At 46.7% G+C, this 26,690-nt stretch overlaps 2 protein-coding genes across 5 annotated transcripts in view; one reads left to right on the forward strand and one right to left on the reverse strand.

Annotated features, from left to right (window-relative positions):
* The window catches only part of LOC107381115 (radixin), a 34,612-nt gene extending 26,309 nt beyond the window's left edge, over window positions 1–8,303 (forward strand). For both annotated transcript variants that reach the window (XM_054743124.2, XM_054743125.2), the window contains exons 3-15: window positions 1,614–1,697; window positions 1,896–1,991; window positions 2,312–2,434; window positions 2,516–2,667; window positions 2,853–2,936; window positions 3,088–3,234; window positions 6,243–6,339; window positions 6,418–6,581; window positions 6,816–6,946; window positions 7,063–7,223; window positions 7,297–7,389; window positions 7,552–7,782; window positions 7,910–8,303. In XM_054743124.2, coding sequence (XP_054599099.1) covers window positions 1,614–1,697; window positions 1,896–1,991; window positions 2,312–2,434; window positions 2,516–2,667; window positions 2,853–2,936; window positions 3,088–3,234; window positions 6,243–6,339; window positions 6,418–6,581; window positions 6,816–6,946; window positions 7,063–7,223; window positions 7,297–7,389; window positions 7,552–7,782; window positions 7,910–8,074 — 1,728 coding nt within the window. In that variant the 3' untranslated portion in view covers window positions 8,075–8,303. The remainder of the gene's footprint in view (window positions 1–1,613; window positions 1,698–1,895; window positions 1,992–2,311; window positions 2,435–2,515; window positions 2,668–2,852; window positions 2,937–3,087; window positions 3,235–6,242; window positions 6,340–6,417; window positions 6,582–6,815; window positions 6,947–7,062; window positions 7,224–7,296; window positions 7,390–7,551; window positions 7,783–7,909) is intronic.
* Window positions 8,304–14,676: 6,373 nt separating this feature from the next.
* LOC107381114 (probable ribonuclease ZC3H12C) overlaps window positions 14,677–26,690 on the reverse strand; it is a 74,075-nt gene continuing 62,061 nt past the window's right edge. The window contains exons 1-6 of one of the 3 annotated variants that reach the window (XM_054743123.2): window positions 23,587–23,724; window positions 17,409–18,256; window positions 17,190–17,329; window positions 16,887–17,121; window positions 16,704–16,810; window positions 14,677–16,417 (exon numbers count right to left, since the gene is read on the reverse strand). In XM_054743123.2, the coding sequence (XP_054599098.1) occupies window positions 14,901–16,417; window positions 16,704–16,810; window positions 16,887–17,121; window positions 17,190–17,329; window positions 17,409–18,187 (2,778 nt within the window). In that variant the 5' untranslated portion in view covers window positions 18,188–18,256; window positions 23,587–23,724 and the 3' untranslated portion in view covers window positions 14,677–14,900. Of the gene's footprint in view, window positions 16,418–16,703; window positions 16,811–16,886; window positions 17,122–17,189; window positions 17,330–17,408; window positions 18,257–21,815; window positions 21,920–23,586; window positions 23,725–26,690 lie in introns of those variants that run through there. The other 2 variants (XM_015952658.3, XM_015952657.3) reach the window with 2 other exon arrangements.

The raw sequence follows: 26,690 nt of genomic DNA on the forward strand, positions 1-26,690 counted from the left end.
ATTCCTTAAGGGCTCAACACACGGGAGGTGACCCGCGGCCAGCGGCAAAGCCGTCAATGCGTTCTGTTCCATGGTGAAATCGAATCTTCCGTTGTTTTGATTGGCTGTGTCAGGTTGGAGGGAATGAATGAATGGAGGAGAGGCGATGTCGCCTCCTGTGTGTTGAGCTCATTAAATTTGAAGCAAGTAAACCATTATTTAAGCGGTTCAGAGTTTTAAAAAAAGCGGTAGATATGATGTTTCACAAGATGCTGCTAGTGTTATGTGAAATCTTACTTCTGATTTTACTATATTAAAAAAAAAACAGAGAATGGGTTCATCCCATATTACAAACCAGAAGAGGGCTACTCTCTGTCTATCAGAACATGCTTCAGTTTATCACTCGGTTTGGACCTCACATTAAGATGAACACAGTCACAGAAAGAGAAACGGAGTCCATGTTTGCTCGGAGATGTACGGAGCATCCTGTCCGCTCATTGGTCAGTGAATGAAACCTCCGTTGGTTGGTCCTCGTCCGAGCGACAGCGATGAAAAGTTGAAAATATTTCAACTTTCTGGGATCACGTCGCTGGGTCACCTGTGCATGACACGTGCACGAGCTCAAAATTTCACACGCACGTTTTTCGCGTTTTGCTTAGTAGGAGGGAGATCCGCGATTATCGCTTTGTCGCGCATGTCTCATTGAAAATGAATGGAGGAGAGGCGATGTTGCCTCCCTGTGTCAAGCTCATTAAATTTGAAGCAAGTAAGCGGTAGTCTAACGCTATTGGTTATTTCTGGTCGAGGCCCAGTTTCCTATCGCACGGAGCTCTGCGGGGCGGCAAGCTTACATTATATCACAGTACACGATAAGATAATCACTTTTACGGATTTCTGAAAAATCATACATCATTTCTGTAAGGTGAGAACTCCGGAAAGCAGCTTTAAGTGATACATTTTTAATAGTGAGCAGGGTTTCCCCCAGAAAGAGTTAAGCCAGGCGGCTTCAGGTGGGGAGGGATCACGCGCTTCGTCCCGCAGCGCTCCTCTGTGAGAGCAGGGGGTGGGGGGGTTGCACACGTTCCGCTGCTGTTTCTCACCAGTATCAGCTGATGGAGGGCTCTAGTTTCGATGCGCCATTCGTGTCAGTGGACACGGTAGGGTCGGGGAGGGGGGCGGGGCATGACGCTTAGCCTGGCGTGTGGGCAAGCAAAGCCTGGCGGCCCGCCAGGCTTATAAAGTGCTGGGGGAAACCCTGAGTGAGTGTTAAAGAATAGAATAAATGCATGTATATGTGATTCATCATTGCTTCTGTGCTCCATTAATAAGTCTGTGACTACATGATCATGGTTACAGTTATAAATTTGTGTTCTCAAACTGTAAATGTGCACTTTATATTTGTGAGTCATGGCTAAAAAGTTAAAGAGGTAATTTAGACACATTTTATACTTGCCAGTGTGTGTTTCCCTCCTTCTACCACCAGATAAATGGGAGTTTAGCCTTTGGGAAAGACAACATTTGGATTTGGAAAGCAAACCACTTGTGATTTTTGGAGCTACAATTAGAAAGTGATGTTGCTCCACTCATTCATTTTTATGATTACGTTAAAGTGTTTCATTTTCCCTAATGTGTAGATCAATGTTCGCGTGACCACCATGGACGCAGAGCTGGAGTTTGCCATCCAGCCCAACACCACAGGAAAACAGCTCTTTGACCAGGTGAGCCTACCTGATGCACACAGGTTTCATCGGCCTTGAGACAACGCGTCCTACAAAGATGACGAGAAAAGAATCCCTTCACCCACACGAGCTAGTCAGCTGTTTCCTGTGTGGTCATGATGTCATCACAGCAGTTTTACAGGACAACAAACAAACTCTTGTTGACAAGAAGTTCATGGGAGATCTCTTTGCTCCCAGGTGGTGAAGACGGTGGGTCTGCGGGAGGTATGGTTCTTTGGTCTGCAGTATGTGGACAGTAAAGGTTACAGCACCTGGCTCAAACTCAACAAGAAGGTCAGTTTCTCCTGGTTTACTTTAGTTCTTACTCCTGTGGCGAGTCTCACCCACTCTTTACCTGCTGAAAGGTCACAGGGTTGCATGTGCAGCTTCACTTCCTGTTTGGGTAGATGACTCACACCTAAGCTTGTGAGACGCATGTAGCCTACCCAGCTAGCACGTGTCAGCAGGCACAGCTGGCGTATGCAGGCAGAGTTGATCACGCTTGTTTAGGACAGACGTGCTTTAGTTTTTATTACAGCTTTACATGAATACAGTTATGTGCATCAGTGGGTGATTCTAGCAGAGGTTGATGATTGGATGTTTTCTTTTTTTAGGTGACGCAGCAGGATGTAAAGAAAGAAAATCCTCTACAGTTCAAGTTCAGAGCCAAATTCTTCCCTGAGGACGTATCAGAGGAGCTGATCCAGGAGATCACTCAGAGACTCTTCTTTCTACAGGTAACCAGACCCATCCTGGATGTAGGAACATCTGCTGCTGTTAAGTCTGGCGTCTCCACCTTAATGCTGTTACACCGACAGGTGAAGGAGGCCATCCTGAACGATGAGAACTACTGTCCTCCAGAGACCGCCGTGCTGCTGGCGTCATACGCCGTCCAAGCCAAGTATGGAGACTACATCAGAGATGTTCACAAGCCGGGATACCTGACCCAGGACAGACTCCTGCCTCAGAGGTAGACGAGCTGCAGCACCGCCAGGGGAGGTGGACCTTTGTTTAACAGCAAAACTGTGTGTGTGTGTGTGTGTGTGTGTGTGTGTGTGTGTGTGTGTGTGTGTGTGTGTGTGTGTGTGTGTGTGTGTGTGTGTGTGTGTGTGTGTGTGTGTGTGTGTGTGTGTGTGTGTGTGTGTGTGTGTTCAGAGTCCTGGAGCAGCACAAGCTGACGAAGGAGCAATGGGAGGACAGGACACAGACGTGGCACGAGGAACACAAAGGAATGCTCAGGTGTGTGTGAGCCTGACTCAGGCCGTGTGTTTAAACGTCGGCACTAAACTGATGATTGTATTACTACAGGTTTTTTTTTTTTTTGTTTTGTTTTTTTACTCGTAGCTAAGATTTTACAGCTGGTGTAACTCCTACCTTTCCTCTTCTCTAGAGAGGACTCCATGATGGAGTACCTGAAAATTGCCCAAGACTTAGAAATGTATGGAGTCAACTACTTTGAGATCAAAAACAAGAAAGGCACACAGCTTTGGCTGGGCGTGGACGCCCTCGGCCTCAACATCTACGAACACGAGGACAAGTACAACACACACACACACACACACACACACACACACTGCTGCACCACCTCCTTGTTCTAAAATCACCCATTTTATTTCTGCTTCCTGTTAACAACAAAAGAACGATGGCAAGTAGGGATACCAGACTGTTCCAAACGGAGTACAAGTACTTAGATTAGAGTACTCGCCAATACAGAGTACCGATAAATGTCATTACACTTTTTGTACTAAAATGGGAGGTGGCCACCACCGCCATTTTGACCGTGTCACAGGTTCCGTCAAGCCCAGACAATTCCATAAAAGGGAAGAGAGGTGGACCTGAGGGTGGGGCTGTAAGGCTGGGATCAACTGACGACACCCGGTCGAACTAGCTACAAGCTAACCTGAAGCTAACCCAAAGCGAACGCGGAGGTGGGAGCTAAGCTAACGGAGGTAGCAACCTAGCTACAACCAGAGTTAACTGTGCACAACACCAGAGCTTCTGAGTCAGAGATACGCCGGGCTGACCGCTGGGTAAAACCGGGTGGAACACAGAGGTCTCCCGAAATCTGCTGAAAGCCGGCAGCCCGCGCAGCACACAGAAGCCGCAATCAGACAGAGATGCGCCGGGCCGCGGGGAGGGGAGAAACGGGTGGAAAACATCGGTCTCCCGAGAGCTCCACAAGCCGATAGTCGGAACCCAGCTCCACCAACATGTTATATTTCAACCCATTTTCTAAAGTGCAGCATTATGTTAAATGCACTGGGTTTTACCCTATTACATTTAAATTTCATGGTTAAACAGTACATGTTAAAATCTAAGCTCAGCTCGGCAGTGACCTAAAATACATAAATATAATTTTACTTACTGAAAAGAATGAAGTGGAGACTCCTTGGACGCTCTATTAGTGCAATTAATGCCACAGCAAGTCATTTTGTCCAACAATTGCACAAATAATATCCAAAACAGAATACACACACACAGAGACTCAAAATCCCGGAGCAGTTTCCAGGCCAGACCGAGGCTCTGCTGAGGCCTTTCCACAGAGCTAGCTCTGTGGTCACGTGGGTCTGATGCTCATTAATTATACAGAATTTTAGGCTTTTAATACACTTAAACAGAAGAGTGAGAAAAAATTCACCCCCCTCAGAGTTGTCATGAGTGTAAACTAGATCATTTAAACAAAAAACATGTTTTGGTACCAGGCTGTTAACATGTTTATTTCTGCTGTGAAATTGGTATTTTTAACATGGGAGTCAATGAGGATTTGCTCGCCTCTGACACCAGCCCCCAGTGGATGAGGGTGGAACTGCACGAGACACCAGAGGAAAACAATCGGATTAAAACAGGGTCTTAAAATTGAAACTATACGTGATGCAGGTGAAACTGGAAAAAGTTAGATTGTGTCAGTAATCCAGCTCAGACTGAGAGACCTTCTAAAGGCTCAGGAACCCTCTGCAGGTGTTCTGGATTCATCAGCTGATTAGACTCTAGACTATAAAGACACTTTGAGTCTAGAATATTTTCACAATAATCTAATACAGGGATTCCCAAAGTGTGGTGCGCGCACCCCTGGGGGTGCGCGAGCTGCCGCTAGGGGGTGCGCGAGGTGAAAAGTGTAATGGCTGCGGAGCTCAGAGAAGTCTGTCATATGTCACCATTAGCGTAGAAACTCATTTGTGGGTGGGCCAAAGAAAAAGTAAGTGGGCACAATAAATGTAATTGAAAACAAGTACATTTTTGCACGCGCGTGTCCTCCGCATGTGCCCTAGCTTCATAATAACAATGCGCTGAGCTTCAGCACTCTGGCCTGCGCACGCCGATATGTTCTGTATTTGATCATTTTTAACGGTGTTGGAGGAATCTGAAGGTGGTGAGTCATTCTGGCAGATTGTAATTAACACCTGTCTCATGCAGGTGTTCTGACGTTGTAAACCTCACACACAGAACATTGTGGATGTAACTAAATAACAAGAAATGATTCCCATTCAGGCTATTGACAGCGCGCTGAAGATCTGAAGTTCAGAGTGCGTCTGTCAGAGGTCAGACACGTTCCGGCTGAACCACGGCTCACGGGTGCACAAGTGAGCACATCTGGGCTGGGCAGAAGGAATTTTACAACATTGGTTTAAATAGCGCGAGACGCGGTGACTTGAACGGCTGTGCCGCGCGCACGTGCGCGCGCGCACACACACAGATTCAATAAGCGCACACGCTGCTTTAACTCCGGCCCGCTGTCAGACTGAAGGCAGAAATGAACGCTGCCTCCACCGTGATAAAAACTTTTAAGAGGTTATTTTTCATTCAAGGTCAAATTAAGATATTAGCTTCTGGGATGAGTCGGGTCCGCTCCAGCCAGTGACTCCTCATGAGCCTGACCACAGCTCATGTTACTGCAGCATTTGTTATTCCAGTCCGCATGACAGCGGATCGCAGATTCAGCCTCACCATGAAACAGCAATAAGTCGGTCTGAGGTAAAAGTGAACATCATGGCTATATCTTGTCCCCTATTGACATTTGATTACGCACAAGTAGGTGATCAGCTCAGGTTTACGCAGAGCAGAAGGAAGGAGAGCGCTAAGGCCGCACAGGTTAAACGTTCCTACTTTAAGAAAACCATTAAATTGCATTGTTTGTGTGCTACCTGGGCAATCTAAATATTTATTCAAAATGAAATCAAAGGAAATTGTAATGGTATCGAATGCTTATTAATTACTATTTAAAAAATGAAAGTGATGGGGAATTTTTTTAACCCTTTCTGTTTAGCTTGACATCTGATATATATATATATATATATATATATATATATATATATATATATAGCCATGCCCCGATGTGGGGGCTGGGGGGGGGGGGGTGCGTCGACATGGTCGGGACATAGAAGGGGGTGCGCGGCTAAATAAGTTTGGGAACCACTGATCTAATAGTCTGAGATTTTTACTTTAGCTAGTAACAGTACACGGTATCGGCCCGACACCCAGTGCCATCGGCATCGTTGCAGGTTCTGCTGAGGTCCTTGTTGAGTTTGATTACACCGTTTGTTCCAGACTGACACCAAAGATCGGCTTCCCCTGGAGCGAGATCCGAAACATCTCCTTCAACGACAAGAAGTTTGTCATCAAACCCATCGACAAAAAAGCACCTGTGAGTCATCTCTTCCATCACAAGATCTAAAAGTCCTGCTTTCAGCATCATGTAACTGGTGTGTGTGTGGGTGTGTAGGATTTTGTGTTTTACGCCCCACGGCTGCGCATCAATAAGCGTATTTTGGCGTTGTGCATGGGTAACCACGAGTTATACATGAGGAGGAGGAAGCCCGACACCATCGAGGTGCAGCAGATGAAAGCTCAAGCTCGAGAAGAAAAACACCACAAGCAGATGGAGAGGTACGTCAGTGAGGAATGTTCTTGCAAGAGATCGTCTAGGGATGCACCAATATCAGACAGCTGCTGCTATAGAAGAGCCTCGCCACTAGAGGGCAGGCCTGCCTTTCTCACACGGTTCACTCCATGAGCTCAAACTCCTAAATCTTTGTTTATTTGTTTTTTTGTTTGTTTGTTTTTAATAATGTGAGGATGCATATGAAGACAGCGGTTTTATTTCTGTCCGAACGTTCTCAGAGCCCAGCTGGAGAATGAAAAGAAGAAGCGAGAGCTCGCAGAGAAGGAGAAGGAGAAGATGGAGCGTGAGAAGCAGGAGCTGATGGAGCGGCTGCGGCAGATTGAGGAGCAGACGATGAAAGCCCAAAGAGGTGCTCGTCGTTCTCTTTATCCACTCATCTGTTCTGCTTCCTCCTCCTGTCAGGCCCACGAGTGTCTCTGTCGTGAAGTTTAACTCCAGCTGAAAATGTGTCTGTGCTCCGAACAGAGCTGGAGGAGCAGACGCTCAAAGCCATGCAGCTGGAGCAGGAGAGGAAGAGGTCACGAGAGGAGGCCGAGAGGCTGGAGAGGGAGAGACAAGCAGCCGAGGAGGCGAAAGCCGAGCTGGCCAGACAGGCTGCAGACCAGCAGAAGACCCAGGAGCAGCTGGTGAGACTGGTCTCCATGCCTCTGCTGTGTGGTGTTGATGACCGCTACTACAGGGGTGGGCTCTGTGTTCCAGGCTGCTGAGCTGGCTGAATTCACAGCAAAGATCGTTCTTCTGGAAGACGCCAAGAGGAAGAAGGAGGATGAGGCCACCGAGTGGCAGCACAAGGTACTGCAATCTCACCTGCAGCCTTCTCAAGTCAATAAGAGAGCAAGTAGCTTCACCATCTGCTTTCACTCGTATCGAAGCCCCGCCCACAATTTACTGCAAGCAGATCCAGTCACCACCTCATCATGCTTTAGAGGTTCTGTCTTCTGTCCCTCTCCTCAGGCTCTGTCTGCTCAGGAGGACCTGGAGAAGACCAAAGAGGAGCTGAAGACCGCCATGACACCAGTGCTAGCACCTTTAGGGGGCCAGACCGAGCACGACGAGCAGGACGAGAACCACGTGGAGGCCAGCGAAGAGCTGTCCAACGAGGGCGTTAGCCAGCTGGACCTCCGCAGCGAGGAGGCGCGCGTCACCGAGGCTCAGAAGAATGAGAGGGTGAAGCAGCAGCTGCAGGTGAGCGGTGTTCTCGTGAGGCCGTAGCGAGTATATTTCATATAGAACTTACGACAAAGGAGACATGAATATCTGTCGTTTTGTTTGCGTTTATTTTATTTGAACCTCTCCTCGTCTCTTCTCTCAGACGTTAAGTTCTGAGTTGGCCGAGGCCAGAGACGAAACCAAGAAGACGCAGAACGACGTGCTGCACGCCGAGAACGTCAAAGCGGGCCGAGACAAATACAAAACGCTGCGCCAAATCCGCCAGGGCAACACCAAGCAGCGCATCGACGAGTTCGAGTCCATGTGAGCGCAGCGGCGCCTTGTTTTTGTTTTGCTTGTTTTATGGAAGCCGTCAAGTTTCCTTCAACACATCTGGTAAAAATCTTACGCCAACTTTGCCTAACTCTTCTCAAGGGACGTGTGGATGTCTTTCCGGAGCTGCGAACACGCCGCTCTGAGTAATAACGATGACGAAGAGACGAAAACCAAAAAACACACCTAGTTTTTGCTTGCTGTCCGTTAAAAACCGTAGAAGCTCCTCCTTCCTGTTTTTGTTAATTATGCAAAGCTTTAGCAACAGTTTTTTTTATTTCCTTTACTTTTCTATCGTTTTAGTGATGACGCCCTTTTGTTGACGAATGAGGACTGAGGAATAAATGAAGTCAGTGTCACGTGACGTGTCAGAACTTCTCACCTGCCAGGTGGTCGCGGGTTTAGGAACACGCTAACACCGCGGCGTTTTAACAGCTCCATCACTGGTTGGTCAAGAGAATTATTTCTGCGATCCCGCCCTTCTGAGGGGGAGGAGCCACTTGGTAAAGATGCCGTTTTGACTCATGAATGTAGCAAAGGTAACAAAGGGAAGTCGTTAAGTCGGCTGGTGCCCTCGAGTCACAAGTATTGTCAACATGAGTTCACTAGTGCTGCTGTGGGTCTGTGCACGTGTTATTTTCCTGTTCCCGCCACCACGGGTGGTTTTCTCCACCCAAGAAGTCCAAGGAACTCCCGGTTTGGCCCCAGGCCTGGCACCTCCCTACCTCAGGAATCAAAGCAGAGGTGACTTGACGGTCCAACACTCAGGGTGCTCTCCCGGTATTCCTACTAGGACCTCCCTACCTTAGATCATGCTCATTTGCTCATTTAAAGGATTTTAAATAAGGTTCCCAACTGAAGTGTGTGTGTGTGCGCGCGCGCGTGCGTGCGTGTTAAAAGGCCTTAAATGTCCACCTCTGCTACAGGTTACAGACCTTTCTGACCTGTATTGGAAGGAATTACAGCTGATAATCTAACAGAAATTAGGCCAATTTCCCCTAAAATCGACTAAATCAACTTTGAGAGCGGATGACAGAATGACTAAAACTTTAATGATGTTGAAGATTTGTTCAAATGTGTATTTTTAAGACTTATTCTTGAAGTTTCTTTTCTTAACTAACCGCGTTTTTGACAGCTGGTGTATTTTTTATTAGGACGTTTTAACAATGTGAAACAAGACAGGACAGCCTGCCTTTTGTGTTTAAACATTAGTGATGCTTTAGTTGGTGGCTTCAAACCTTCAGTTTCCATTTTTCTTCTGAGCTAAAGTGTAGCGGTCCCGCGGTGAAGCCATGACCTGTGGCGGTGCCGGTTCTGCCACCAGCTGTCAAATTCTGCATTTTTGTCTGTTTTTTTATGTTCCTGTTAGAATTCTTTAATATAGCAGAACAGTTGGATTCTGGTCAATGTCATGGTCTCGCAAATAAAAGGTTGATATTTTACACGTTTGCGTTGTTTTCTTTACGGTGCAGCTTTAAATTGGGTAAAAAGACTAAAGTTCCTGGTTAAGAACCGCAGTTTTCTAATGATCGTGTTTATTTAGGGAATCAATCGAAAAGTTATCAAACCCTAACCCAGTAACTGGTCAACAGACTGGGAGACCACAAAGTCTTGAGTTCAGCCATATTAGAGGGTTTCTAGCATGGGCAGCTTGTTTAAGGTCAAAGGTCAGATGTTCTCCTTCAGGATGTTCTGCTGGAGAACAATTGCAGCTGGTAGCAGCCCCAGACCACCGTTGCTGGGATTTTTAGTTCATACGAGAGACAGATCTTGGCCTTGAAATGTATCCACGATGTCGTTTCTGCTCAGTTATCGTTGGACTCTGACCAACCATGACCTGCAGTACTTTAGATGTTCTAGGTTGCTTTGTACTTGAATTCCTTTAGAACGTGGCATGGTGTGCGGCTTTTTGAGATCTTTTAGCGTACTTCATCGCTGCAGGTCTGGCGCTAATCGGTCTGACGCTGGCGACCTTTCATTCACCTTATACCAGAGACTTAGCAGAACGTTCTGACAGGGACAGCAAAGCACTTTTTACAGCCTTTATTGAATAATCACAATCACAGGTTTACACCTTTTTAGTGCTGATAAACTGTTGATCTACAGGTTGTGTTATACCAAGTGCACTAACAAAGAGGAAATCTCAGGCTTCTTGAAATGATTCTCACACGCCACAGTTCTGATAGTCTAGTGTTTCTGTGTGTAAAGGTGGAGTCCTGCATGGACTTTGTTCAGAGAAGTAGTGCTAGAACTAATTCAGGAGCAACAAAGACCAAAATGAACGGCTTCCATCTTGAAACGGCTCACCAAACCAAGGTGGTTCAGGACTCTGAGGGAACACCGTTCATCACAGCTGAACTGTCCCTTTAAAGTAGGGCGCCGTGCTGAAATTCCAACATGAAATCTGAAAACTTCAAATCTTTTTTTTTAATCTACAAGCATCTTGACTAGAGGCCGACCGATGTATTCAATTTTTTCTAGATTGGCCAAAGTTATTTTTAACAGCAGATAAAAATAAATAAATAAAAATGAAAAAATTAAAATTATTTTAAATCAGGCACCTGTGTGGCCAACTGCCGTCACTACTAGAATGAGAAAGGACCCGAAGGGCCTCAACACACCGCTTTTTTAATGTTTTGAGTTTGTTTTATATTTGAAATTCAACAAATATTAAGATTATTTATTGACTTATTTCATTTATAATGCACACGGAGTCTTTCACAATCAATGTGCTGCTAAAACATAGATATCGGCCATCGGCAACAAAATTCTTTAAAAATCGGCGTCAGCCTTAAAAAATAAACATTGGTCGGCCTCTAATCTTGACTAGCATCATGTCACAGAAACGGCAAGACAAAAACAGATTAAATACGCATGCATAACAGCTGAACATGGTTCAGAATATCAGATGTGTCATAAGCACAATGCCACCAAGAGGCATTACTTTGGGCCCACGCTCAGGGTCCCCGCCGACACACGGTGCCAGGGGGCCAGAGGGAAGGCGCTACTTCAATACATGACAAAGTTCTCTCTCGTTAACGGCACGTGGTATCGTACAGGTATTCGTGTTTGTACAATGTCCCGTTGGACGGGAAAGGGGCCTTTGGGCTTGACGGAGCTGGCTCTACATGTTTTAGGTTTTCCGTGGCTGTTTGGAAATTCTACTAACGGGCGTTTCTGGAAAGACACTTGGACTTAAATTTGTCAACACTGATATTTTTGGAGGGAAATATTGATTTGGACTTTTGTTTTATGGTCATCTTTGGAGTCTGGTCCTTCGAAAACCTGGCTGGATCAAGAACCTGACCGCGTTTCAGAAGCAGGTTTAGATGCTCGGTCATCCAGGACATGGTAGCAAATTAAAAATTTTCCATCATGTAAGATGTTTTGCTTTCCGTAAAAGAACGAAGAAAGCTTGAGAAGCTAACCTCTTAACTCATCCCTAAAAACACTATTTGCCTAAGTCCAATGGGTTGTTGTTATTTCAGAGAAACCATAAATCATGAAGGGCTTTTACAACTTTATAATAATCCTGAACATCAGTCTTGGATTTCGTATGCTAAAGAAAATCGTAGCGGTTTATTAAACCTTTTGACTTATTTAGAGAATTTGATTTATTTTCTTTAGCAGCCATTGATTACCTCAAAATAAATTAACGTAAAACATTTCGCAAAAAAAAATCATCTAAATTAGGGATGTCCGATACTAGAGGCAAGTTTTGGAATAAAAATATAACATCGGAATTAATCAGTGTCTGTTTTTATTCTCTTAATGATGCAACGTTAATAAAAGTGTACTTATTATACATCAAAATCTTAAGCTACTTCTCTCATTCAGTAGGTTAAAATATGACTGAACCGATGTTTAAGAGATATTTTTGTTTGTTTGGTACGGACAAAATGGCCTGACAAATTCAAGTCATCATATTTAGGATGGATGTTTAGAGCCTATGTATGACTGATAAATTTCAGATATTAGTGACCTAAAATTATTTCATTCCTCTTTTCTGTCTCAGAAATTAAGAGTTAAGACTATATCGGTACATCAGACATCTGTAGTAAAGACGACATCAAACATCCCTAATATAAACATAAATATCTTCTTAAATAGATGTAGGAAATTATACGAGTTACCACTGAAATGACCCTAATGTCGTCACTTGGGAGCGAAAATATAAATATTAGTTTTATTCAAACACATGTAACCAGGGATAACCTAGAAAATAACCGCAACGGGTTTTAAACTGGAGAATACCGGTAACTTCTCTTTTAGTGTCATAATATCATTTTTCACCAGGAAGTAGTGCACGATTAGCTGGATTCAATGGTACAGAAGTTTAAAATAGCTTCTGTAAACATTAGTTGGGGTCTGTGTTCTCAACTCAAATTAGAAACTAAGATGGTTTCAAGTTGGATGTCGATTTTATTAAGTTGATAAAGTTAAAGCAACACTGAAGAGTTTTTAACACTAAGCTTTTCCTTTCAAACTGGTGTCAGTGGTTACTGAGATGGTAGCTTTACTAACCTACATTTGACAACACTCTGTAGTCCTCGGCTGACCAGGAACCACACTTAACAGTTTTGTATGACGGGTAGGTTCAATGGGTGGAGCTCTTTCCCCAGTGAGTCGTGGAGGATGGCTGCTTATACTGAGCCAGGATCCTCCGGAGGTTTCTTCCTGTTAAAAGGGAGTTTAACTCTCCACTGTCGCTATATGCTTGCCTTAGTATGAGGATTGCTGTAAAGTCACTGACACTAGTCAGTGACTTGATGCAATTTGCTGGGTTCCTTATATAGGAAAAAATTTTCTGATTGGCTTAATGAACTGACCTGAATTGAAATGTTATGTGAAGTGCCTTGACATGACTCTTGTCGTGATTTGGCGCTATATAAATAAAATTGAATTGAATTGAATTTACTGCTATTAGCTGTTTGGTTAGCCGTTAGCTAATAAAAAGGCTAGTAGTTAGCATTTTCAGTTCACTGACTGTCAATAAAAACCACAAGAAGATGAATAGTTTAGCTGTTTTGGTTGGCATCATGGAAGTAAGATAGAGTCTTTAGATGTGGAGAAAAGAGCTAAAACCAGAATAGGCATCTGTGCAGCCTACACTTGTTCGAGGGAGCTAAAGGACACTACGAAATCACGGCTGATGGTGACCTGGCTTTGTTGCTACTGGACTTGTAAGTAATAATTTTTTGGGTTAGGGTTAGGTCGGACTCTGCCATACACATTATATTTTTTGTCCAACAGTGTGGATCTTCTTACTTTGTGGCTTATTTTAGTATCCGTTGACTCGTGTTAGCATTAGCTCATTAACAATCGCTACAGCAAGCTGCAACAGGGTTGCTCATGACAGTTGTAATTTTGTTTTTAACCAGTAGGAGTGAAACTCTTTAGTGTTGCTTTAAAGAAAATGAACCTTACGGTGTTTTTAAGAAACCAGCTAAAAGTCCAAAAGCACACTTAAAGTAGCTGCAAAACCTAAACATAGTAGGCACGCAACTCCTCTAGTTTGAAACATTGAAATAATTGTCTCAAAGCTGTTTTCACAAGAATAAAAGGTTTGGACAGAACTGGTATATAGTACTACATCAAGAGTGTTCGATAGATGCGGATCAACGAGTCCATGTACTGTATATAACATCAGCGACTTAGTTCATGATACAATTTGTATCAAACAAGGCTTTTCTCTGTCTAGCATGGGTTCAGCTGGGATCTGCTAGAGAAAACAGCAGGCGCTGTTGCCCTTGGACGCACAGCAGAGGAAACCGTTAAATATATTTACAACTAGGTACATGCTTCACTTACTCGTGCTGCGGTCTGGAGCAGAAACCACAGCTGACCCAAGGTAAAGGGTCAGAGAGAAAGGGAGATAGCGAGAGATGTCCCTTACTAAAACTAAGGTACACACGACAGGGTCACCCATCTCTACAGCTACAACTCTGACCAAAACGCTGTCGTCTGAGGACGGCGGACTTTCAAACACCCACCTCTACCACTGCAAGAAAAACCAACCCACAGCACGCACACGTGGACTGATACAGAACCAGAGAGGGATTTGTAGATTGGACGTGTTTAAAGTAGAAAATCTGTTGCATGTTGTTCTATACATGCAAGAAAATTGTTAAGGAGTTATTGTTTGAGAATTGGGTCTAAAGGTGAGGAAGATGGTTCTGTCTAACCCCGGTTTCACACTGCAAGCATCAGCGGAACGGAACGGCAGCGAAGCGGCACCTCGTCAAATATAATCCAATTATAGTCTATGGAGTGTTTCAAACCAGGCGCGACCCAGAAGCGGCATGCCGCGCCGCTAAAGATGGGATCGAGTTCTATATTTTCCACGAGCCGCTTCTGGGACACGTCAATTTCCACAGTTCACATAGTGCAAGACAGGAAACCACACGGTTTCAGTGTAAAATCCCCGGTTATTTTCAAAATAAAATGCAACGTTGCGATGTTATATTTAACTTACATCAGCACGTGTGACCGAACGGCTTTGTTTACCACCGGTTTCTTTCGAAAAGTGCAACGGTGTGATTCCTCGCGGGGTTGTGATCTCTCGATGAGGGAGGTGTCAGAAGTCTCGAGGGATTTTAGAATCTCGCGGGTACAGCGAGGCGCAGAGAGGAAGCCGTGCCGCGGCCAAGACTCTCCCGGTGTGAAAGGGACCGCTTTGAAGTTCGTGAGCGAGCCGCTTTGCTGCTGTTCCGTTCCGTTGATGCTTGCAGTGTGAAACCGGGGTTGGGATTAGCCTGTGACACACGTCACAGGCTGGTTTCTGATATTCATGTGGAGTCTTTAAAAGCTGGACTGATTGTTCAGTAACTGGTCTGAGACTTCTCTGCGAGGATGGCAGCAGCCAGCTGCTGGGGGTCAGTGATGTGGGGACTTCTGGACATCACGCGGCTCACCAGCTCCGAGGGGAAGATGTTACAAAGATTCATGTACACTTTCTCTCTTATGTCCTCGTAGCGGCTGTGCCCGGGGGACTCCGGGTAAGGGGGAGGTCCGTGGGAGGGAACTGTGAGGTGAGAGCTGTACGGCGAGTGAGGAGAGTGAGGGGGAGGGGGGCTCAGGTAATGCGTGGGTGAAGGATGGAGAGCCGGGTGAGAGGAGTGATGCTGGGTGTAGCTGTCCTGTGGCCACGGTGGGGCGTGCCAGGATGACTGCCGCGTGTCGGGCGGGCTCTGAAAGGTAGATGACTCATACCTGGACGATGGCAGCAGGGGGTGTCTGTAGTACGAGTCCCAGTTGGGTAAAGCTTTAGGTCGATGGTGATGGTGTGGTGCAGAGAGGTTCTCGTAAAGGTGGGAGTCAGACACGCTTTCAGCTCGTGTCGGGGCCAAGCAGCGGCCAAGAGGAGAGCCGGGAGGTTGGTGGTTGGACTGGGGAACTGAGTGGTAGTCGCCTGGGCAGCTGGAGCGAGCAGCCAGGGGTTGGTGTTGGAGGTGGGGAGGTAAAGGGTAGAGGGGTCGCTTTGGAGGAGCCTCTGGTGGAGGCTCGTGAACACATGCTGCACTGAGGTGGTAGGTGTGGAGCGCGGGGTTAGACGTGTGGCTGTGTTGGATACTTGGGTATTCGGCAGCGTGGATGGCACACAGCTCGTGGTTGGAGGACATATGATGAGGATACAGCCAGCTGTGGGGGTTGGCAAAGTGGACGCTGTCCTCCAGTAATGGGTCTGGAGGACATCCAGGACAGGATCTTTCACTGTAGGAGTCGCAGCTGCTGCCACAGCTGACGCTGCTTTCACTGCCACATTCAGAACCCGCTGAGCCCATCGAACTGTGTCGCAGGTCCGTATCGTTGGGGAAGCGGCAGTCTGGGCTCCGGCGGGAGGTAAGGCTCAGGCCAGAGTAGGCCCGCGTTACAGAGTAGTAGCTTATGTCTGGAGACTCACAGTGAGGGTAGAGATCATGGCCGGGGGCTGGGAGGTGTGTCACCAATCTGGACTGTTGGTCTGATGGAAGGCCATGACCGGACAGAGGTCCGCCTGGGGCTAAAGACATGCTGCACCCGATGCTGCTGCTGGAGCTGCTACTGCTGCTGCCACACAAGCTGCCCTTCTGGCTTTTAGCCAGCAGCTTCTCTTCAGCATCACTGTAGGACAGAGCTCGAATGCTGGGGTCCGATTGCCTTTTGGGGGCACCTTTTTTTGCCTCAATGGTGCCAGCTGGCACGCTGTGGCTCTTGACAAGTCCAGCGTCCCCCTGGTTCTTGGAGGCGACGCAGGTCTTGGCGCTAGCACGCAGCTCATCCGCCACCGCCCGCTGAGGCTGGGCCCCTCTCTCAGGGTGGTAGTACTTACACTTGTGGCCGTAGGTGCACTTCTTTCCTAGAACAGCAAAGCAGAGCTCAGTTAAAACAAGTAACAGGACATGCTTGCTTCTGTTAAGTCAGTTTAGAAGGATCTTAAAGGAATAGTTCACATATTTTGAAGCGGGGGCTCATTATGCTGTTTGCATTTTTTCTGTGATGGACCCATCCAGGGTGTCCCCACCTCCCGCCTGATAACTGGTGGAGAAAGGCACCACCGTCCCTACTCAGGTAAAGCAGTAAGAGCACGAGTGTTTGTGCAACGCCAAGCTAGCTCCTTTTACGTTTCCGATCTGTGTACTTGCCGTATGGACAGGGTTGTTTCTTCTGCTCAGGCATGACGGGCTTCTTCCTCAGGAAGTTGTCTAAACTGGGGCCGTGACGACCGAGAGGGTCATCAGGTGGCATGAATCTGGGAAAAAAGTTTTGATTACGTGACGTAAGGCCCGACAAGTTAAGACTTTTAAACACAGCTTCGGTTTCCATACTTGTCATTGACGAAGGAGTACATGAGCAGACGCTCGTCTATGAACTTCTTCCACTCAGGCTTCTCGTTAGCCAGGTCTCTGTAGTTGTCATTGGAGACGATGATGCCGTCTGACTCATAAGCCAGCTTGACTATGAAGCGGTCGTCATAGCAGACCACGCGCCTGCCTTGTACGCGCCGTGAGGGAGTGAAGACGAGGATTTTCTCCTTCTCCAGGCGACGCAGGATCTCCTGATCTGTGAACATATGATGTTTGTGAGTACATCGTCATGGTAACGGTCGCTCTGAATTTGTCACGACTTGCCTGTTATTGGGGCATCAGGGCGGGACTGCTCTTTCCTCCACGCAGGCACAAAAACGGTGATGTTCTGATGGCCGCACTCTAGGAACCAATCTACAGCCAGCTGGATGCCTTGACAGGAAAACACCTCCTTGTTGCCATGGCTACAGAGCATCCCAAAGAGGTACATGTTATTATTTAGTGTTTGAGAGGGAGATCCAGACTGGCGGAAGTGCTTCTCACCTCATGGCCACATTGCTGCCGTCCACCACAATCGGCCGCAGGTTGTCCTGGTCGCAGATGGACTCTGAAGGGCAGGGCGAGTCCGACCGCTGGCCTTCCAGCACATCGGAGCAGCCACAGGACGACGCAGAAGAGGACGTGGATGAGGCGGAAGTTAATATCCCAACGGGCTGCTCGCCGTCAGGCTTGGTGCCCAGTTTGACCAGTTCTCCCAGGATGTCGTTGATGAGGGTGTCGGGGCCGAGCTTGGACAGCACCAGTCGAACCGTCTCTTCGGAGTAGCCCAGCTTCAGAGCAAACTCCAGCTTGGCCTGGTAGTCTTTTCCTCTCGCCTTGGACGCCGGCTCAGACGTGGAGGAAGTCTGCAGAGGGTCCTGCTCACCTGAGGACTGGATGAGCGTGTCCACGCACGGAGGGTCGGGAGGCCCCTCAGTGCCCAAGTCCACACATGGGGTCCGACACAGCGGCTGGTGGGTGTTTTTACTGTGAGTAGACGTACCCTCTTCTCCGTCTGAGTCTCCACCTGCAGCGTGTGCGGAGTTAGAAGGTGGCGACGGCCTGCACACTGCGTCGGACCCACCGCTGTCCTCCCGAAGAACTGGTGGAGTGAAACTGGCTGTGGTGGTGTGGCCGGAGGTCTCCCCCTGCTCCTCCATAGCAGGGGGTCCGTCAGCGGCGCCAGCCTGCCGGTCAGCCCCAGCTACGTGGAGATACTCCAGGTCCGGTTCCTGGTCAAGGACAGGGCCTTCTCCCACCTCCACATGGTCCTTCTGAACCATGGATCTGTCACAGACATCCAGCACACCGGCCTGAGTACAGGCTGCTCAGAAAACGCCACTCATGGATGCCTAGAGAGAGAGAGAGAGAGAGAGAGAGAGAGAGAGAAGCATGGGTGACCTGGTTCAGCTAATAAATCAACAGTAAAGGGATTTTTGCTCATTCTGAAGTCTGTTTCTGTGGAAAACCTCTAAATAATGATCGTTATGATGTCATATGATGTCATGAACTCATGCATTCATTAGGGATGGGCAGTGCTACTTCCACTGCGTCAGCGTGTGCAATAGTAAAACGGTAAATGGCCTGTATTTGATATAGCGCCTGCTAGAGTCCTGGAACCCCCCAAGGTGCTTTACAACACAATCAGTCATTCACCCATTCACACACACACATTCACACACTGGTGGGGATGAGCTACAATGTAGCTACAGCTGCCCTGGGGCGCACTGACGGAGGCGAGGCTGCCGAGCACTGGCGCCACCGGTCCCTCCGACCACCACCAGCAGGCAACGTGGGTTAAGTGTCTTGCCCAAGGACACAACGACAGCGACAGACTGAGCGGGGCTCGAACCTGCAACCTTCCGATTACGGGGCGAGCGCTTAACTCCTGTGCCACTGTCGCAATCAACCTAATGCTCTCCACTTCCTGCAGCAGCAGGCATCACCGTAGTTTACTAAATGTTAAACGTGTGGATGTCCAACAACAGGAAGATCACCCAGCCCAGACACCAACAGCAAAGTGGAGCAAGTCTGGTGCGTCCAGGGGTCAAGTCCTGCAGGAAATCCTTCAGAAACCATCAAAACTGACTGAGAACGTCATTATTTACAACATCTACACAAAACACCTTGAAAAGGCTGAACGTTTGTCTGTATTGCTACGGTAACTGGGTAAATCCCTGCTTAAACTCACAAGAGCAGACACATAATAGATGATTTTTGAACATCTTCACTTTACTGACGTAATCTGGCCTCCTATTGGCTGTGCTGTAGACGCTGAGACGTTAGCTTCCAAACACAAAGAGCTAACAGGGCCCCCCACTCTAATTAATGAACTCCCCACCCCCACCCCCCGGGCCGACCTCAGTACATTATAAAAACCGCCGTGCCACATTGCATCAACCCACAGGATGAACGGTTACAAAATAAAGACACCAAGCTGTCGGGCTACAGCCCCCCCCCCCCCCCCCCATATGCTTCCCCTCTCTGGGATTCTGGACTCGGAGCTCGTTGGGGTGTCGTATTAAAGCTCTGAGGACATTTTATCTAATTAAAGACGGGCAGTAATCATATTAAGGGGTGATACTGAACCCGTCGTGTCTGGAGCGCGTTTACTGAAGTTTAAAATCTGGAAAACAAATCAAACGTTAGACCATGGATGGGGAAGTGCTGACGGGATGGGGCGATTGGGTGGAGTGAGTGCATTTTATGAAAAAAGGGTGCAACCTAGCAACGTGGCTCAGCTACTGTTGCTAAGCTACAGCTGTTGAAAGCATTTTCCTCCTTCAATTGCCAAGACAGAGGCTGCAGAGTTCAGCCGGGTGACCCGACTTACACACATGCACGCTGGGGAGGGGAGGGGAGAGCTCTGTGTGTGGGGGGGTGGGGGGGGGTGTAAGTGTGCCTCACTGACAACAATAGACCTGCTGCAGTGATTAGGAACTCAGACCTTCAACATCTACCACACAAGGTGACTCGTAGATTATTTCACGTTGCTGATTAATTGAAGTGATGCTTCTCTCTCAGGCTGGCTGAGCAAGAGCACATTTAGATTCTGCACAAGGGTGCAAAAGTACCACCACCACCCCAAAAGACTCCATCATGCATAATTTCAGTAAGTCTTCTACTCTGACAAGGCTCAATAATTTACACTTGACTGCACGTTTTTATCCAGTAACGCCTAAGTAGACGCTAAACTGCAGCAGTCAGAATTCGTCAGTGACATCACGAGTCTTTTAGCTTCTGGAAGTGAAAGATGACAGCAGTAGCTAAGGAGCTAGAGCAGCGTGTCCAGTAATCAGAAGGTGGCAGGTTTGATCCCGGCTCCCGCCTGAGAATGCCGCTGTGTCCTTGGGCAAGACACTTGATCTCCTTCCTGTACACATGCCCAGCAGGGCTCGGAGGTCCTTGGTGTGTGTGAAACTTGCAATCTAAATAAAGCCGTCGTGCCTTGTTCGTTGTCCAACAGCATGTGGAGAGGGTATGAAGCACAACCGTAGATCCCGCCTCACATACGTGCTGTCTGCAGGTCTATATAACACACAGAAAGATGGCTTGCCAGGCTAGTGTTTTGCTGCTAGGGCTGAACGACCCTGATCAAACAGCTGCGGCTTTCTGAGGCGCTCCTGACTGAGAAAGGATCTGGTAAAGTCCCATTAGTCGTCGCACACTGGTGTGATTATTTCTCTGCATGAGCTGCAGACACGGCTGCACTCGGGAACTATTAGGTGGTTTAACCCCCCAATCCAACCCCTTAAAGCTGAGTGTCAAACGGGGAGCCATCAGGTGTCCCAGTCTCAGGGTGTGCACTCATACCACTACACTGAGTCAGCTGAGTCGTTTATTTTACACATCCGGGCTTTTTAGGTGTGACCCCGGTTTCACACCGCAAGCATCAGCGGGAACGGAACAGCAGCAAAGCGGCTCACTCGCGAACTTCAAAGCGGTCGCTTTCACACCGGGAGAGTCTTGGCCGCGGCACGGCTTCCTCTCCGCGCCTCGCTGTACCCGCGAGATTCTAAAATCCCTCGAGACTTCCGACACCTCCCTCATCGAGAGATCACAACCCCCGTGAGGAATCGCACCGTTGCACTTCTCGAAAGAAACCAGTGGTAAACAAAGCCGTTCGGTCACACGTGCTGACGTAACTTATATATAACATCGCAACGTTGCATTTTATTTTGAAAATAACCTGGCTTCCTGTCTCGCACTATGTGAACTGCGGAAACTGACGTGACCCAGAAGCGGCTCGCGGAAAAAATAGAACTCGATCCTATCTTTAGCGGCGCGGCATGCCGCTTCTGGGACGCTCTTGGAAATTGCCGCGTCGCGGCTGGTTTGAAACACTCCATAGACTACAGTTGGATTCTATTTGAAGCGGTGCCACTTTGCTGCCATTCCGTTCCGCTGATGCTTGCAGTGTGAAACCGGGGTTATGGTGGTAGCAGCGAGCACTAGCCGGGCGGGGGCACATTTGGTTGCGTTTGTGTTTTATTTCTTCTCGTGGCGCCCCTCAGTACAATGATGCTGGGAAACCTCTGCGTGTTGTTTTTGTTCAATTCTGACCTCTAGTTTTCATCCTTGCATTAATGGACTAATATATTTCAATGTTTTGATGGTATGATGTCATTTCCTGTTTGGTTTACAAATCTTACTGTACAATGTGAAAAATGTGCTGAAGCTTGTTTAAAAAAACATGAATCGATTAGAAAAATTGTAACTTCTGCCAAAAAAAATCACAAATCAATATTTTTCTATAAAAATAGATTTTAGGAAAACTCAATGGGAGCAAAGACTAGCCGTTAGCTCGTCATTCCTAATTTACATTTTTCTAAATGGAGGCCATTCAACACACAGTCTAGAATAGGTATTATTACAACGACTCAAACATCCATTTAAAATGGATCATCTCACCTAAGCTGAAACAATGTTTGGGTCTGAAGGCAGATAGATAGAAAGGATGAGCAGCAGCACACATACCTGCAGTAACAGAGAAAACTCAAATGTAACCAGGGATGAGTTCCATTCCTGCACCTTCTAACGGGCAGAACTAACTGGAAATGGAATGTAGCCCATACTTTTTTCCAAATTCAAAGTATCTGCTGTGAAATATTACCCTAACAGCTGATTTACTGTAAAACTGGGAAGATATTTGCTTCTAAACCAACCACCGGGGTCTAATCCCGACCCAGAGTCCTTTTCACTGCGACTCTTTTCTAATCTCTCTCTCTACCTCTACCTCTCTTTACCTCTCTCTCTCTACCTCTCTCTACCTCTCTCTCTCTACTTCTCTCTACCTCTATCTTTTTATCTCTCTACCTCTACCTCTTTCTCTACCTCTCTCTCTCTACTTCTCTCTACCTCTATCTTTTTATCTCTCTCTACCTCTACCTCTCTCTCTCTACTTCTCTCTACCTCTATCTTTTTATCTCTCTCTACCTCTACCTCTCTCTACCTATCTCTCTCTACTTCTCTCTACCTCTCTTTTTATCTCTCTCTACCTCTACCTCTCTTTACCTCTCTATCTCTCTCTCTCTCTCTACCTCTTTCTCTACCTCTCTCTCTACCTCTCTCTCTCTCTACTTCTCTCTACCTCTTTCTCTACCTCTCTCTCTACCTCTTTCTCTACCTCTCTCTCTACCTCTATCTTTTATCTCTCTCTCTCTACCTCTACCTCTCTCTACCTTTCTCTACCTCTCTCTCTCGACTTCTCTCTACCTCTTTCTCTACATCTCTCTCTAATTATTTCTACCTCTCTCTCTCTCTCTTTCTCTACTTCTCTCTACCTCTCTCTCTACTTCTCTCTACCTCTACCTCTCTCTCTACATCTCTCTACCACTATCTTTTTATCTCTCTTTCTCTACCTCTCTCTACCACTATCTTTTTATCTCTCTCTTTCTCTCTCTTTCTCTACCTCTCTCTACCTCTTTCTCTACCTCTCCCTCTCCCTCTTTCTCTCCCTCTTTCTCTCCCTCTTTCTCTCTACCTCTCTCTCTCTCTCTCTCTCTCTTTCTCTACCTCTCTCTACCTCTTTCTCTACCTCTCTCTACCTCTTTCTCTACCTCTCTCTCTACCTCTTTCTCTCTCTACCTCTCTCTCTCTCTCTCTCTCTCTCTCTCTCTCTCTCTCTCTCTCTCTCTCTCTCTCTCTCTCTCTCTCTCTCTCTCTCTCTCTCTCTCTCTCTCTCTCTCTCTCTCTCTCTCTCTCTCTCTCTCTCTCTCTCTCTCTCTCTCTCTCTCTCTCTCTCTCTCTCTCTCTCTCTCTCTCTCTCTCTCTCTCTCTCTCTCTCTCTACCTTTCCAGCAGCTACAAACTTCATTCTATTAAAGCTCTGACTCATTTAAATCCAGAATCTAACACAAACTTTAGAGTGCATCGTCGTCTCTTACTGAGCTGATAAAAACACATTTAGCTTTGTTAGAGTAAAATCTCTGACCTCCTGCAGCACACAAGCGTATCAGGACAGTAAACATGTCTAAATGCTTTTTTTAAAGTTTGGTTTTTAACTTGCTAACAGTTTAGATCGCTGCTGCAATCTTCTTCAGAGCTAGCCGCTAATGACTGTGTTACTTCCTTCTTCGTTAAAAAAAGAACTTAAGTGGTTAGAAGAAAAACAGAATGATTATACAAAAGAAGTAAACAAGTCTGACAAAAGGTGACGGACAGAAAAGTTTCTAACCACTTACCAGAGCAGGGAAAAAACAAATAACCACAAAAACAGAAAAGTTGAGCGTCTCATTTCCTCATTTTTAAATCCAAACTGCGCAGAAGAGAAGTGGATGCAGGTGAATTGACGGGAGGGGTTTCCACAGCAGCTCCATGTGAGGGCGGATGCTGCAGCAGGTGAAGCATTCCGCTCCAGTAAAACCTACTCGCTGTCCGACTGGCTTCCAGTTCCTTTTTTGTCCTTCTCTCTTTGGGACAATGAGGGGCAGAACAGATGGAACAACAATGTCAGCCATTCCCTCGTTTGGAGTGGGAGATCCTCCACCAATCAGAGCACAGCAGGCTTACAATGAGCCCCGATGAGGAGAAGGCGGGCAGATGCTTGCAACACCCAGTGTCCCCAAGGCACGCGTTTCAGCGCGCACCAGCACACACACACACACACACACACACACACACTCCTCCAGAGGGTCTGAAAGGACATCCCGTGTGGCCAGTGGATGGGGAGGAACAATACAGCCACACAATGGGAGGCTGGGGAGGGCAGCTGCAGTGTGAGGGCTTGTGCTATTACAGCCTGGGGGACACTGGAGAACACCTGGCTATGGAGCGCCAGTCACTCTCCTCCCTTTGTTTCAGGGTAAGGGATGGGGAGGGGGGCAATGATGTGGTTTTTAAAAGAGTGGAAGTAGAGATGAGACAAGGGGGGTGGCTTAAGAAAGTTTATGTCCTCATGAGGACGGGGAGGACTGCTGTTTTGTTACGGCACACTTAGGGCCGATCACTCAGACACAAATCTGTGTCTTTATGTGATTCTATGAAGCCTGAGGAGCCTGATCTGATTTGAGCCACGGGCACATTGTGAAGCAGCGTGCACGTTAGCATAGAGCAGTCTGCACGTTAAAGGTTTGCTAAAGGTTCCTTTTAGCGAAGCCCTGCCCATGGTCCTCCGAGCTTTATTTTGTATAATTTCTAACAGTCCAGTGGCATTATTACGTCTTTTTTTTTTTTTTTTTTTTCCGTTTTGCTCCCGGCTGACGCTGGTTCCACTCTAGGTACCATGACAACATCACATGGTAAAAAGTTCCTAAAAGTTGATTTTCCATGACATGGAACCTTCACAAAAACTGTTCCATCAACAAACTTCTCCGTCCTCCTCAATCCGGTGTTTTAGGTGATTTTAGTTATAGCACCCCCTTAAGTTCTGGAACCAAAGTGTCAAATATGGTATGAGTCTGAAAACGCTAATGATTTATTTCATCCTGCTACAACAGTGTTACTAATGGTGCTCCTCTTCAATGGACGACTTTGTTACGTGCACACCTCAGCAAGCTAACGCCCTGACCGAGGCCATTGTGAGCATGTTGGTCACGAGAGTCCTGTCTGTGGTCGCTGATCAAGGTTTCAGAGAAATGATCAAGCAGCTCAACCCAGGCTACCACGACTACTACCTACCAGGCTGATCCCACTTCACCACCATGATGGAAAAGATGTTTAAGGTTTCTCTTTACCTTGCTAACGTTTCGTTTGCCGACTGCAAAACATCCTCAGAGCTGACGCTGATGGTGGCGTCACTTCCTACTCCGTTTATCTGCGGGCAGCAGAGGACGTTGTCGCCCTCTGCTGCCGGGAGTAGGATGTGACGCCACCATCAGCGTCAGCTCTGAGGATGTTTTGCAGTCGGCAAACGAAACGTTAGCAAGGTAAAGAGAAACCTTAAACGTCTCTTCTTCTTCTTGTTTTTATTCACATTGGTGTTAAAAACTTTCCGGTGATGCCATCGGCTCACCGCCTGCTAAGCGGAGTATCAGACCGGCCATCCGGGCTTCCCTTTTTAAGCTGAGAACCACCAAGCTGGATAAAATCTGTTGCATTTTACCAACCAAGCAACGGTTCCTTTCAGAATAAAAGGTGAACTCACTGACCCAAGGAGGGTGCCTTTTGACGCTGTGAACCACCTGTCGCGTGTTACCTGGAGACGATCCAAAGACTGGTTTGTCGTACTGTTGAAGCTGTACCACTGGCTCCAGTACCAGAGGAGGGTCTGTGGACCTGGCATTCTGGATCTGTACGGAAGTCTCATTCTGAAGGGTATGTGGAGCGACAAATATGGCGTCTCATGTGTTTATGAAACTCCGGTCAAACTCTGATCATAATTAGAAGCAAACCATCATTACATCATTGAGACTTGCTTCTCCGGATACGAGAGTTCTGATAATAACATTACTCACACACACCATCTCACGTCTCATTTACACCAGATCCATCCATCATCAGTTAAAGTTAGTCTTGTTTAAAATTGTTTAAATAATTTAGTAATAAATCATCTTAAACATTTTAAAGGACTCTCTCTCTTCTCTTGTCTCTCAGTTAATACAAAGTGTTACAAAATCCCTACAATAAAAAGTTCCAATCTTCTGGTTAAATAACTCAGTGGTCCGTAAGATTGATTTCGTACTCGATATGGAATCTTAATGTCTCACGGTCCTTAATTAGATGTAAACTAACTTCTTTTACATAATGAAGAAAAAGAAGAAAAGACGAGAACCAAAAATGGAATTAGAAACTAGACACAGTAAGAACACACCAAATGTGTAAGGTGTGTGTGTGTGTCCTGCCATTTCCTGAGTTAAGATTGTAAAATGAAGCGCTTCAACCTTGCCACCATGCCTCTTGTGAACACAAGTCATTTTTGGTTTTAGGTGCCTACCTCCATCTGACTGTAGCCTTTGTATTAACAGGTTACAAAGTTGTTGATAAGCGATCATCTTATCTTTATTATTAGATGGAACATAGCTGATCACACTTCAGACTAGAAGCTAATGATGGGTATATTAGAGCATCCGGGTAAAATAAGCTAAACTTTATAAATGACATGATTAGTCGACTACTAAAATTAGTTATGCACCGATATGAAATTTTTGGGCCGATACCGATATCCGATATTGAGATCACTGTTATGGCTGATAATCTATACCGATATACTGACATTAATGCTTCTAAAATCAGCAGATTTTGTAGAGAATGAAAATTAGGTCGTCTGACATCGAATCCACAACTGCAGTTCACCAGGCAAAACTAACTGACCTGGTTATGGCACAAATGTTGCCTGGCAAGCCATCCT

Source organism: Nothobranchius furzeri, chromosome 14, assembly GCF_043380555.1.
Source record: "Nothobranchius furzeri strain GRZ-AD chromosome 14, NfurGRZ-RIMD1, whole genome shotgun sequence".
NCBI classification, from domain to species: domain Eukaryota; kingdom Metazoa; phylum Chordata; class Actinopteri; order Cyprinodontiformes; family Nothobranchiidae; genus Nothobranchius; species Nothobranchius furzeri.